Source organism: Pristis pectinata, chromosome 4, assembly GCF_009764475.1.
Source record: "Pristis pectinata isolate sPriPec2 chromosome 4, sPriPec2.1.pri, whole genome shotgun sequence".
Lineage (NCBI taxonomy): Eukaryota > Metazoa > Chordata > Chondrichthyes > Rhinopristiformes > Pristidae > Pristis > Pristis pectinata.
The window spans coordinates 61,659,667-61,674,120 of record NC_067408.1 but is presented as its reverse complement, the minus strand read 5'-3'; the positions used below and the strand labels follow the sequence as shown (position 1 = coordinate 61,674,120).

Here is a 14,454-nt window from a genome sequence, read left to right as displayed (position 1 = left end):
GATATGGCTAGAAAGCAAAGACAGCAATATCAGATTTCCATTACACATGCCATTGCTCAGGTGATGTAAACTGTGTTCTGTAGGGAGCGAGACAAAACTAAAGCATGGCTTTGCCTAGTAATTATTATTGACTTTGTTCAGAACAATAGCATTTAAACATGTTGGGGGAAATGTGCCTGGAGGTAGGGGAGGTCCTTAATGAATACTTTGCTTCAGTGCTCACCAGGGAGAGGTACTTAGACAAACGTGAGTTCAGAGTAGAATGGGCTAATGTGCTGGAGCATGTCGAGGTTAAGAAAGGCAGTGTTGGAGCTTCTGAAAAACATTAGGATAGATAAGTCTCTGGGGCTGTACAGGATATACCCCAGGTTACAATGGGAAGCGAGGGAAGAGATTGATGGGGCATTGATGATGATCTTTGCGTCCTCCCTGTCCACAGGAGTGGTACCAGATGATTCGAAGATGGCAAATTTTGTTCTGTTGTTCAGGAAAGGTAATAGGGATAATCCTGGCAATTATAGACCAGTGAGTCTTGTGTCATTGGTGGACAAACTATTGGAGAGGATTCTTAGGGACAGGATTTACAAGCATTTGGAGAAGCATAGTCTTATTAGGGATAGGCAGCATGGCTTTGTGAGGGGCAGGTCATGCCTCATGAGCCTAATTGAGTTTTTCGAGGTGACAAAACAAATTGATGAAGGTAGAGTGGTGGATGTGGTGTATATGGATTTTAGTAAAGTGTTTGACAAGTTCCACGTGGTAGGCTCATTCAGAAAGTCATGAAGCATGGGATCCATGGAAACTTGGCTGTGTGGATTTGGAATTGGCTTGCCCACAGAAGGCTGAGGGTGGTAGAAGATGGAGCGTATTCTGCCTGGAGGACTGTGACTAGTGGTGTTCCACAGGAATCTGTTCTGGGACCCCTGCTGTTTGTGATATTTATAAATAACTTGGATGAGGAAGTGGAGGGATAGGTTAGTAAGTTTGCAGATGACATGAAGATTGGAGGTGTTGTGGATAGTGTAGAAGATTGTTATAGGTACAACAGGATATAGACAGGATGCAGAGTTGGGTGGAGAAATGGCAAATGGAGTTCAATCCGGAAAAGTGTGAAGTGATGCACTTTGGAAGATCGAATTTGAAGGTGAAGTACAAGGTTAATGGCAGGATTCTTAACAGTATGGAGGAATAGAAAGACCTTGGGTTTCAAGTCCATAGATCCCTCAAAGTTGCTGCGCAAGTTGATAGGGTGGTTAAGAAGGTGTATGGTGTGCTTTCATTAGTCTGGGGATTGAGTTCAAGAGCCACAAGGGAATGTTGCAGCTTTATAAAACTAAGGTTAGAGCACACTTGGTGTATTGTGTTCAGTTCTGGTTGCCTCATTATAGGAAGGATGTGGAAGCTTTAGAGAGGGTGCAGAGGCGATTTAACAGGATGCTGCCTGGATTAGAGAACATGTCTTATGAGGAAAGGTTGAGCGAGCTGGGGCTTTTCTCTTTAGAGCGACTCAGGATGAGAGGCAACTTGATAGAGACGTATAAGCTTACGAGGGGCATAGATAGGGTACATCCAGCACCTTTTTCCCAGGGCAGCAATGGCCAATACCAGAGGACATCTGTTTAAGGTGAAACTTTAGGGGAGATGTCAGAGGTAGGCTTTTCACACAAAGAATGGTGGGTGCCTGGAATACACTGCCGAGGGTTGGTGGTAGAGGCTGATACAACAGGGACATTTAAAAGACTCTTAGATAGGCACATGGATATGAGAAAAATGGAGGATTATGGGATGTGCAGGAGGGAAAGGTTAGATTGATCATGAAGTAGGTTTATATAGGTCATCACAACATCGTGGGCCAAAGGGCCTGTACTGTGCTGTGCTGTACTGTTCTATGCCAGCTCAGTTTAAGGTAAAGTGGCTTCTGATTGATACTGCATTGTAATTTCCATCCTTTGTTTGTATTGAGCTCTGCTAATCCTTATTTTAATCCTTGAGACCATTAATTGCTTAAAACTTTGAGTTGTGGATGTTTAAAAATCCAGAAATCTGAGTGATATTTGTAATGTGTGAGAAGTCCATGCATAATTAATTGAAAATAACATCAGTTCTACAGGTCATGCAAATCTACAAATGAAGGCTGCAGAGTGATGCAGCTTAGGAAAAATTTGGGAACTCCAAGATGGATGACACGACTGGCTCGATTAATCCATACTTTTTGATGGAAGATGAAAGTACTTGCCCATGAGGATGGTGCATAGGAATTACTAGATGAGGAAAGACCAAGGTCCATCTAGTTCTCCTTGTACCACCCTGCTGGTTGCATAAACAACAGTAATGGAGGTTTTGACTAACTATGCCAATCACTCTGTCTACAAATGAGGTAAGGAAAACACATGTAACATTTTGTGAACTAAAGTCACTTGGTAGCTGGGTGTCAAGTTCAAAGAACTCAACTGTATTCCCTCCATTTTTTTAAAAAAACCTGCATCTAATTTTTATAGGAATCAGTACAAACAGACTTCTGTCTCTAAAGGGACCATATTGCATAGAATATGAACTTGCTCAATGAAATTAGTTTCTGCTAATTTGTTTTGATGGTAGGCTCTATACGCTAGTTCTGCCTGCTTGTTGTAGTCTACTTTGCCATTTCAATTTGAAAGGCACTGTCATAGTATCTCTTCCACGAAGCATGTAATGTTATTTGTTTTTCAGGATGTATTCAACATTTATTGTCCATTCCTAATTACACCTGAGAAGGTGACAATGAAACAGCATCTTCTTCAACCACTGCGCTCCTTCTGGGGAAGGTACACCTACAATGACACTGGGTAAGGAGTTCCAGGATTTGAACCCAGCAACTATGAAGGAATGGAGATGCATTTCCAAGTTAGAATGGTGAGCAACTTGGAGAACCTGCAGTTAGTGGTGTTCACATGCTTCTGCCACTCTTGTTCTTGGTGGTAAATGTCACAGATTTGGGTGGTACTGTTGTAAATGGCATTTCATAATCTAGTTGATCCATCTGTCATCCTGGTTTCTTTCTTCTGTGACTTTTCAATAGTTGCAATAACATTACTGTCATGACCTGATTGTACATATGGTTGCTGGTGTTAAAATTCACCTTATTTTTCCCTTGAGCATTCACTTGATCTTGATTGTGAAATTAAATTTGTTGTGTATAGCACTGGAGTGTAAAATTTGGTTCACTTTGTGGTTGGAGTTCTGAGTCAGGAATGTGAGTTCCAGCTATACAGCAGAATCTTGTGCACAAAATTGAGGTTGATACTTTGATCCAGCGAAGTGCTGCACTGTCAGGGACCAAAGTTCGAATGCTGCCTTGGCAAATGTAAAATATTCATAGCATCTCTGACCACTTTTCCAGTGCAATAATTTACAGTTGTAAATAAGTATTTGAAGTGGATCATGAGCTAATCTAAAACTGAGCACTCTTTTTCCTCCTAACTCCATCAAATTAATTGATCATAAATTTTAATGCTGTTGACTTTGCTGTGCACATGCCGGCCACTGTCTGCTTGCTTGTGAATGCATTTCAAATAATAAGCCTGCAGTTGTGAAGATTTCTGTAATCCTCCTGTAAATGAAAGTTTCTTGTGTCTATACATCTTTCAGTAATAGAGATTTCAGGGAACCATCCCTAAAATCTTATCCCTGGTTAGCCGTAATAGATTGTCATTTTCAGTTTATAAACTGGTTGCAATGAAATATCCATTATTTCACCTAACCTATACTTTAAGTTGTGCAGAAAATGGGGAGTAAGAATCAATGCCAGCATTACTTTGGACTTGGTATTATCTTGCCCAACACTTTGATATAATTGGCATTGGCTCTTCACAATAATACTCAAACTGAAAACATTCTGACATTGAAAAAGGCCAAAGTTATAATGTATCTCATTGCCATGAATAAATTGTGACTACGTTTATAGAAGGATTCAGCAAGGAAATGGGCCCATTGACCATCAAACACCCATTTTATAAAGTTTAAACCTAATCTGTCTTATGCTCCCACATTCCCATCAAATCCCTACTCAACTCCTCTTTCTCCAACCCCCCCCCCCCCCCCCCCCCAGACCACTCGACCACTCATTAACACCCAAGGGATAATTTACAATTAATTGACCTACCAACCCACACATCTTTGGGTTTGGGAGGAAACTGGAGTACCTAGAGGAAATCTACATGGTGTCAAGGAGAACATGCAAGCTCCACACAGACAACACAAGAGCTTGGCATTAAACCTGGGTTGCTGGAGCTATAAGACAGCAGCCCTGCTAGCTGTGCCACTGTGGGCCCTTGTAGAGTATGGTAATTAAAGGTAGTCAAAGTAACCCCTACTCTAAACTCTAAAAATTTTGGTACAAAGGGTGCCATTTGACTACTTTTGTTGGAATTTTTATTGAAAACTATCCATTTTAGTCCCAATTCGCAATTGACGCTAGGCTACGAGGAACAGAATGCAAAGGGACATTATGTATTGAGTGAGGGCAAAACTGGCAAATGGTGTTCATTATGGATGTGCATATGCATGTTCATCCACCTTGATCCTCTGAAAGATGTGCATATTTTCTGACTGGTGAAACTGTGGAAGAGGAGACATTTGGGAGAAAAAAGTTGAGTATTTATTGGGTGTCAATGGACAGATACAAAAAGCAGTCAAACAGGCTGAAATACTGACTTTTGTCACCAAATCAGATTACAGCTACTGTACATAGAGTCCTGGGTGAATATATCTGGAGTACTGGTTCTGGGTACCACACCTCAGTAAGAATATAAGTAGACGTGCTGTAGAAATGTACAATGCTTAGATAGTTTAGGTAGCCCATATCTATAATTGAAGATGGAGTTTAAAATCATAAATAGAGAGACAAGAGACTACAGATGCTGTAATCTGGAGCAACAAACAATCTGCTGGAGGAACTGTGGGAGGAAAGAAATTGTCGATGTTTCGGGTGGAAACCCTGCATCAGGACAGATCAGAATGTTGACAATTTCTTTCCTCCCACAGATGCTGCTTGACCCGCTGTGTTCCTCCAGCAGATTGTAAAATCTTAAATACTTTGCTAGATTAGATACAGTTTTCTCTCTTGTGGGATCAAGAATAAGGGGAACAAGCTTTAAAATTAAAGCTGTTTATAGAGGAAGCCATGAAGCATTTTTCTACACCTTGTGGCAGAATTCTAAAACTTTTAATTTTTGGATGGAGGGTCAAATCTGAGCTTTTAAGTCTATGATTGGGAACTTATTTAAGGGAGAGTTTCAAAGGAAAACTGGGAAAATTCTTTGGCAATTGATGTCATTCTTCTTCATTGCATCTGTCTGAAATTGAACCTGAATGTTGAAACATACAGCTATGCTCTCACCAAGACTGTCTTTGTCCACCTCGGTAACATTTGGATTCCAGTTCTTCCTTGGGTTCAGCAGCATATGAACCTTCATTTTTGGACTCGATCACATACCTGAGTGACCTCCTTCACCCTGTACTCCATAAACCTGAGGTCATCCAAAATCTTTGTGTTCATGCTCTCTAACTTGCACCAAATTCCATTCACCCATTTCTCTTGCACTTGTTGATCTGCATTGGCTCTTTGTTAAGCACTACCTTCATTTTTAAAATTCTCATCCTTGTTTACCATCAAGACCTCCACCCTTCCTAATGTTTGTAATTGCCTTCAGCTCCATAATCCTCTCATATCAGCAATTCTGGCTAATTGCTCATTCTCAAATTTAATTGTTCCACTATTGTTTCCTGTTACTTAGCTGGCTTGAACTCTAGAATTTGCTTCTTAAACTCCTCACCCTCTGTCGTTCCTCCATCTGTGTTTCTTAAGTTCTTTGTCCAAGCAGTTGGTCATCTGCTGTTAATATCTCCTTGCATGGCTAACTGTCAAATTGTATTTGATAATGCTCCTGTGATGCGCACTGTGGCATTTTGCTGCATTAAGGAATGCGTGTTTATAATTGGTAACTCAGCATCATTTTCTACATCAATCATCCTTCATCTAATGAAATGGCGAAACGCGATTGAGGGGCAGGATCTCACATTCTTCATGACATAGGAATGAGCCTTGGGCTTTGATGCTGAGCCTCATCCATTTCTCTGAAGTAAAACAGTCAGAGTTTTAAACTCTTATCTCTTTTTTTCCTTTAAAATGGCAGCAATTTCTACCTATTTTGAATTTGGATTGCAGAAAACCTCTGCAAGTACTTGTTTTGAGTGTTGGAAACCAAGTTTAATCAAATGACTTTAATAGGTCCTCATAGATCAGATTCACAAAAATAACCAACCTAACCTGTCATTAAAATGCATGCTATTAGTATTGAGGCTCTAAGTATAAAAGATTAATTTTAACCCAGTACATGGGAGAATAAGTATTGAAAATGGTTCCTGATTTGGTAAAAGCTGTTCTGACTTTCCCATTCTGGTCCTCTCATCTCTATGCAGTATCCATAACCACAGCAGTATTCATCTTCAGCCAGTTAGTAATGCTATAACTCCTTTTAACCCATCTGTGAACTGTTTCCATTGTGTTTCTCATTCACTCTTTACAACTGTTTTGCAGTAGATTCACTTACTGAAATTTGCTTTGAGTCAGTGTACAATTTGTGAGGCTAGATATGAAGGTTCTAAATTTTTTTAAAAAAGACTTCTACAACTTTATTTACAGCATGGTAACAGGCCCTTCCGGTCCAATGAGTCCGCGCCGCCCATTTCAACCCATGTTAACCTACCCGTATGTCTTTGGAATGTGGGTGGAAACCGGAGCACCCGGAGGAAATCCACGCAGACACGGAGAACGTACAAACTCCTTATGGACAGTGATGGGAATTGACCCCAATCGCTGGCGCTGTAATAGCGTCACACTAAGCGCTAAGCTACCGTGCCGCCCTATGGTCTGCTGTGACATTTAGTTGTTAAGTATGAACTCTGAATACCCATTTCTATAACTATTTTGACAAGAAGCTCTCCTGTACTCCACAGCCAACACTGATTCCCTTCTGTTTTAAACAGCACCCAAGAAACTTGAAAGAGGACACCAAATGGATGGATAAAGCCCAGTCTTTGGACACAACTGATGGATTCATCAATTCCACATGTGTTGAGAACGTGTTGCAAGTGAATACAATCAAGGAGATGGAAGAAATATAGTCACATGGGTAGAAGATTTTTATTCATGTGCTGTGGATAAAGGGGAACCAGTAGATGTACTATACATAGATTTCCAGAAGGCATATGATAAGGTGTTGCATCAAAGATTATTGGAGAAAATAAAAACTCAGCATAACACATTGCATGGATAGAGGATTGACTGGTCACTGGGTAGTCATAAATGATGTTTCTGGTTGGTAAGATGTCATGAATGGTTTGTGTCATTTGCATAAATTTACAAATAACAATGACAGCCAAGAGTAAATTGTGAAGAGAATGAGTAGGCTAAAAAGGTCTGACAAAGTAAAAGTGTGAAATTTCCCATTTTGGCAGGAAAAATAGTGTATTGTTGAGAGATTGAAGAACTCTGAGGGCCAGGGGGACAGGGTGTCTTAGTGTATGGTTCACAAAAGGCTGTTATGTAGGTACAAAGTAATTAAGAAAACTAGCAATATTATTGTCTATTTCTAGGAGAATTGAATACAAAATTAGGATGATTAAGTCATCAGTAAGACGACATCTGTAGTACTGTGCACAGTATTGGTCTCCTTATTTAAGGGTGTAAGAGGGTTTAAAAACAATTTTCTTAGTCTGATATCTAGAATGGGTGATCAGAATCAGATTTACTATGACTGACATATGACATGAAATTTGTTTTGCTGCAGCAGTACAGTGCAAAGACATAATCTATAAATTATAAAAATAAAAGTGCAAAAAAGGAATAATGAGGCAGTGTTCATGGGTTCATGGATCGTTCAGAAATCTGATAGCGGAGGGGAAGAAGCTGTTTCTGAGTCATTGAGTTTGGATCTTCAGACTCCTGTACCACCTCCCTGATGGTAGTAACGAAAAGAGGGTGTGTCCCGGATGGTGAGGATCCTTAATGTTAGATGCCACCTCCTTGAGGCACCACCTCTTGAAGATGTCCTCTGGTGGAGAGGGTTGTGCCTGTGATGGAGCTGGCTGAGTCTATAACCCTCTGCAGCCTCTTTCAATCCTGAACATTGGAGGCTCCGCAGCAGACTGTGATACCACCAGTCCGAATGCTCTCCATCTTTAAAAATATGTAAGAGTCTTTAATGACATACCAAATCTCCTCGAACTCCTAAAGAAGTAGAGCCGCTGGCATGCCGCCTTCGTGATTGCATCAATGTATTGAGCCCAAGATAGATCCTTTTGAGATGTTGATGCCCAGGAACTTGAAGCTGCTCACTTTTTCCACTGCTGACCCCTCAATGAAGATTGGTCTGCGTTCTCCCAACTTCCCCTTCCTGAAGTCCACAATCAATTCCTTGGTCTTGCTGACGTTGAGTGCGAGGTTGTTGTTGCGACACCACTCAACCAGCCGATCTATCTCACTCTTGTACACAACCTCATCACCATCTGAGATTCTGCCAACAACAGGCAAATTTATAGATGGCATTTGAGCTGTGCCTAGCCACACAGTCATGAGTGTAGAGAGAGTAGAGCAGTGGGCTAAGCATGCATCCTTGTGGTGTGCCTGTGCTGATTGTCAATGAGGAGGAGATATTACTACTGATCCGTGCCAATTGTGGTCTCCCGATAAGGAATTCGAGGATGCAGTTGCAGAGGGAGGGACAGAGGCCCAAGTTTTGAAGCTTGTTGATCACTACTGAGGGGATGATAGTGTTGAATGCTGAGCTGTAATCGATAAACAGCAGCCTGACGTACGTTTTGCTGTTGTCGGTGCTCCAAAGCAGAGTGGAGAGCCAGTGAGATTGCATCTGCTATAGACCTGTTGTGGCAGTTTCAAATTGCAGCGGGTCCAGGTCCTTGCTCAGGCAGGAGTTAATTCTAGCCATGATCAACCTCTAAAAGCACTTCATCACAGTAGATGTGAGTGCTACCAGGTGATGGTCATTGAGACAGCTCACCCTGCTCTTCTTGGACAGTATGATTGATGCCCTTTTGAAGCAAGTGGGAACCTCTGACTGCAGGTCATACCTGGGCTTCTTGTAAGGTTCTGGATTGCTGGTCTTGAACGTCACAGATCTAGTCCTCAGCAGACTGCGAATCTCTGGATGCTCCGGTTTCGTCCCACATTCCAAAGACATACGGGTTAGGAAGTTGTGGGCATGCTATGTTGGCGCTGGAAGCGTGGCGACACTTACGGGCTGCCCCCAGAACACACTACACAAAAGATGTATTTCACTGTGTGTTTCGATGTACATGACTAAAAGATATCTTCAATCTCCTGGTTCATCCAGGGCTTCTGGTTTGGGAAAACTTGGTATGTTCTCAATGGCACACGCTTATCCAAGCAGGTCTTGATGAAGTCTGTGAGGGCTGTGGCATATTCATTCAGATCTGAAAATGAATCCCTGAATATTGTCCAGTCCAGCGATTCAAAGCAGTCCTGTAAACAATCCTCTGTCTCTCTTGACCATACCTTTGCTGTCCTCTTCAGTCTTCAGTCTCTACCTATATGCTGGGAGTAGAAGTACAACCAGGTGATTGGATTTGCCAAAGTGCGGATGTGGGATGGCACGGTAAGCATCACTGCCATTTATGCTGTTAGTGGGTTAACTTATGATAAAAGATTGGATTGGTTAGGTTTGTTTGGAAGAATGAGATGTTTTGATTTAAGATGTGTAAGATCCTTAAGAGTCTTGACTGGGTAGACATAGAGAAGATGTTTCCTCTGGTGGGAGAATCTAGACTTGATAATCATTGTTTAAAGATTAGGGGTTGCACCTTTAAGATGGATGAGGTGAAACTTTCTCTGTTTCAGATGGTGAAGTTTTTGGAACTCTTTCTCAGAGGGCCAGAGGAAACAGCTTTGAATATTTTTAAGGCAGAGATGGCTAAGCTGGTGGGTAAAAGGTTACCATAGGTGGACAGGAATGGAGGGTTGAGTTATAATGAAATCAGCCTTGATCTTATTAAATGTTACATCAGACTTGAACTGAGTGGCTTACTTCTGTTCCTAATTCATTTGCAACCTATTAGCTTTCCCATGCCAATTAATTGTGAGCTGACCTGCTTTGCCATTTGAACTAGGAGCATAAGAAATACAGGTCAGTGTAGGCCTTATAACCTTGCTGAGCCATTTAGTAATATTGTTGCTGATCTCGACTTGAACAGTTTCCTATCTGTTCACCATAACCTTTGTTTCTCCTATGGACCAAAAATCTATTTCTGTCTTGTATCTATTCAATGACTTGGCTTCCAGAGGTATCAATTGCAGACATTCATGACACTTTAAATTCCTCCTCTGTCTTAAATCGCCAACTCCTTTATTCTGAAAATTTGTACTCTACATTTCCTCAAGAGGAAACTTCCTGTCAATATTTACCTTGCTGAGCCCCTCAGAAATCTTTTGCTTCAATGTGACTGCCACTCATTCTCATTCATTCCTCCTAAGACCCATGAATTTCGTCTGAAATGTTCTCAAGGCATCCACAGTGAATAAGCTAAATGATGTGTAGTGCATAAGGTTCCAGATTGAGTGGGTCTTAGTGTACTGTTTGGGTAGTCAGTGATGCCTTGGGAAGAGTGTCACAAAATAGAAACAATATACAATAAAACTGGTTATTTGCACTGCTGGGGCTTTGGTGACACAGGACTAGAAGATGTTAGAAAGTGGGTGTTTACTGGGGGGATGTTAGTATTGAAGGATTCCTCCCTGTTTTTTTTAAAAAAAAAGTAGGGGAATAAAGCTAAAAGTGCAGTAATACTTGTACCACCAAATCATTGTAATTTCTCAGACCCACGCAATGGAGCATGGAAGTGGGAAAAGAACTTAAAGGAGATGCAGTAGGGTTGATTGGTGGGATGCCTGATGTTTGAAGAATGATATCACTGGTGCCAAAAGGCCACTCCCCATGGCAACAGTTGGCCATGTAGCTCTAAACCTTATGATGTTGTAATTGTTAAGTGGCAGCTAGGAGATGCATAGATCTGGAGCAATTCTGGTGCAATCTGTGCTTAAGTACTTGGTGACCTTCCAAGGTGTTCCAGAAGTGTCTCTGGAGTGTTAAGCTGGAGTCTCCATGTATTGAAGCAGAGGTTGCTGTGCACAGACTGGAAGGACTGAAGCAATGAGTTTCTGACAAGGGTGGGGGGAAGAGTGGTGAGGGTGATGGGTGGTTCTCCCAACTTCCAGGTGGACAAAGTGTAGATTGTTGCTGCACCAGGGAATGGAGTTTGCATCAAAAAACAGGGTGAGCTCCAGCAGGGCCAGTGTCAGTTTAACCCCTCTTCTCCGAGCACCAAAGGTTGAAGGAGAGCTGGTTCCTGGCATGTAGCCAAGGTGGTAAGGAGGGCTCACAATTTCCCCCTCAGACCTGCACCCCCAACCTAAGAGATGGAGGATGCTTGACAAATCCTCTCACCACACCCCACCCCCCCCACAACCCCCCCTTAATCCTGGGAAAGGAGTCAACAGGCCATCCCCAGGCAAACTGCAGAGCTAAGAAAGTTCATGGAGAGCTTGTACTCCCAAGTCAGGAGAAATCCAGCTTAGCTCTGTCCACAGGAAGGACGAAGCCCCCTCCAATCTTCATCCAGCACTTTAAGCAATTTTTATTGCGGTATTTTACTATTTTTTTTCAGCATCCATTCCTTTCACTATCATACACTTATTGATCTCCCCCTTAAGTGCATCAATGGTTTGTCTCAGAAATTCTGTGCAGTGGTGAATTCTCATTTCTCTTCAAACTCTGGATAAAGAAAGCCAGCCTTGTGCTTCTAAACACTGCCCTAACACAGGGTCCTTCCCCATTATCACACTTGTTTCACATGTGATGGGTCACAAACACAGATTGGGAAGGTGTTGGAGGGTGATTTCATATACCCCAGCTCATGGCTGTACACATCATCTCCAGCCTCTCTCATCCAGGAGCTCCGATCTCTATTGAAACATCTTCCATAAGCTAGCTGGTTCAGGCTGAGAATCAATGGTATTCAGGCCTGCTCAACAAACCCAAAGCTTTTCCTAAACCTCAGACTCCTGTTGCTCAGACAGACTGAGGAGACAAAAGGAAATTGCTGCTAACAAGATAGCAAGATGACCCTGAGGGGCCAGTCTTGACTCGAGCACAGGAGGTTTTCTCTCAAAAATAAATGTGTAATTTCATAGAAAATTAACACTCAATTCTTGAAGTGATGGAAAATATTTTGCAGTTTTCCAATTCACAAATTTTTATTTGTGTATAGGATTTGGCATGGTGGCACAGCAGGTAGATCTCACACAGCTTCAGCAACCTGATTTCAAACTTGACCTCCAGTGTGTGGAGTTGGCACATTCTCCTTATGACCATGTGGATTGCCTCTGGATGCTCTTGTTTCCTCCCACATCCCAAAGACGTATGGGTTGATAGTTAATTAACCACTGTGTGTGATGAGGGTAGAATCTGCGAGCTGTTAATGGGAGTGTAGAGAGAATAAAATGGGAGGAATGTAGAATCGATGTAAATACATGTTTGATGTTTGGCATGGACTCTGGGTTGACGAGCTTGTTTCTGTGCTGCATGATCTATGATGACAATGCTTTTAAAATTGCACCATGTGGTCTGTCATTTTGTACAGTGGTGACTTAGCCCACATTTGGAGTATGTTAGTCAGCAGCACTTGGCCAGGGAAGACCAATCGGTTTCAGACAGATTACAGAGTCTCTCGCACTGAAATAAACATTGATTGCTGCTGAAAGAATTTAGAAACATAGAAAAAAATAGAAACATAGAAAAACTACAGCACAATTCAGGCCCTTCGGCTCACAAAGCTGTGCCGAACATGTCCCTACCCTAGAAATGACTGGGCTTACCCATAGCCCTCTATTTTATTCAGCTCCATGTACCTATCTAACAGAATTGCTTATGTACAATATTGGATGTTAATTTGTCATCATTCTATATTTGTTTACATATTTAAATTATGGCAAGAAAATCTTCCACATTCCATTAGCAAAAAGTTTGACGGCTTTTTACACAGGACCCAGTCCAGTGGCAGAACCTCATACTATGCACTTTCCCCTTAGTCTTTGCAGCAGTTGTGTCGAGATTCAGTGCGTCCCTCAGCACATAGTCCTTCATCTTGGAATGTGCTAACATTTGGTTGTGGACAGCTGCTTGTGCTGGAAGACCAACAAGTTTCAGGCAGAACAAAATGTGTCTTTCACCAAGTTGATGATCTGCCTGCAGATGTTTGTCTTGCAATGAGTCCTTGGGAAGAGCCCGTAGAACACAGCTGATACACAGCTGCTTGGGATGAAGCTCAACAAAGATCACATTCCTTCCCAGACTGTCTTGGCAAACACACAGTCCAGAAGGAGCTGGTGACAGTGTTACCCCTACCACAGCCACCTCAAGGATAGAATGTGGTGGGGTTGTGCATGAAAGATCTGAAAGGTTTTGGTGCTTCTTTGAAAGTTCTGGTCTACAGGGACCAGTTCTACAGATCTCCAGAGAAAGGGGAGGAGGGTAATTTATCCTTGGGGGGTCTTCATCCTGCTGGCTACTTCTGAGCATGACTGCATTAAGTTGCAAAGACCCTGGGCATGCAGACGCCATGCCCAATGTGCTGAGGTCCTGTCCCTGATATTACAAAGGATAACTCTGGCCATGTTGTGGAAAGCTCCATTCAGTCATGCCATCCTATCTGGCCCTCAGAAAAGTCTGTGCCGAAGAAAACATTTGACCACATCCATCGGGGAGTGGTCTGCAATGAATTTCCTGGAGGCCCTGCATGAAAAGGCATAGAGTTGGAGAGAGAAAGACACCATGAAAACACTTCTTCAGTCTACTAAGAACAGACTGTTCATCAAGCACCCATTTTTACACTAATCCATTCTTCCATTTCCATTCAATATCGGATGTTAATTTGTCATCATTCATTCTATATTTGTTTACAATATTTAAATTATGGCAAAAAAAATCTTTCGCATTCCATTAGCAAAATGTTTGACGGGTTTTACACAGGACCCAGTCCAGTGGCTAACCCATTTCGTTCTTCACACATTCCCATCAACTTTCTTCCCCCCACCCCCCAGATTCTACCACTCACCTATAAGGGCAATTTACAGCAGCCAATCAATCTACAAATCCACATGTCTAAGGGATGTGGGAGGAAACTGGATCACCTGGAGGAAACCCACATGGTCACAGGAAGAACATGCAAACTCTGCAGACAGGACTGGAGGTCAGGATTGAACCTGGGTTGTTGCAGCTGCAAGGCAGCAGCTCCACGACTGGCCACCCGAAAAAGAAATGATGGATCCTGCCCGATTGTTTCTGTCAAAGAAGAATAACAGTTGATGCTGTGAAGCTAGGC

General features: G+C 42.2%; 1 protein-coding gene across 7 annotated transcripts in view; it reads left to right on the top strand.

The window, feature by feature from the left end:
- gdf3 (growth differentiation factor 3) overlaps positions 1 to 14,454 on the top strand; it is a 29,098-nt gene that overhangs the window by 10,306 nt on the left and 4,338 nt on the right. For 2 of the 7 annotated variants that reach the window (XM_052014386.1, XM_052014379.1), the window contains exons 2-3: positions 2,710 to 2,892; positions 7,027 to 7,172. In XM_052014386.1, coding sequence (XP_051870346.1) covers positions 7,169 to 7,172 — 4 coding nt within the window. In that variant the 5' untranslated portion in view covers positions 2,710 to 2,892; positions 7,027 to 7,168. Of the gene's footprint in view, positions 1 to 2,102; positions 2,378 to 2,709; positions 2,893 to 6,682; positions 6,934 to 7,026; positions 7,173 to 14,454 lie in introns of all 7 variants that reach the window. The other 5 variants (XM_052014383.1, XM_052014382.1, XM_052014380.1 and 2 more) reach the window with 5 other exon arrangements.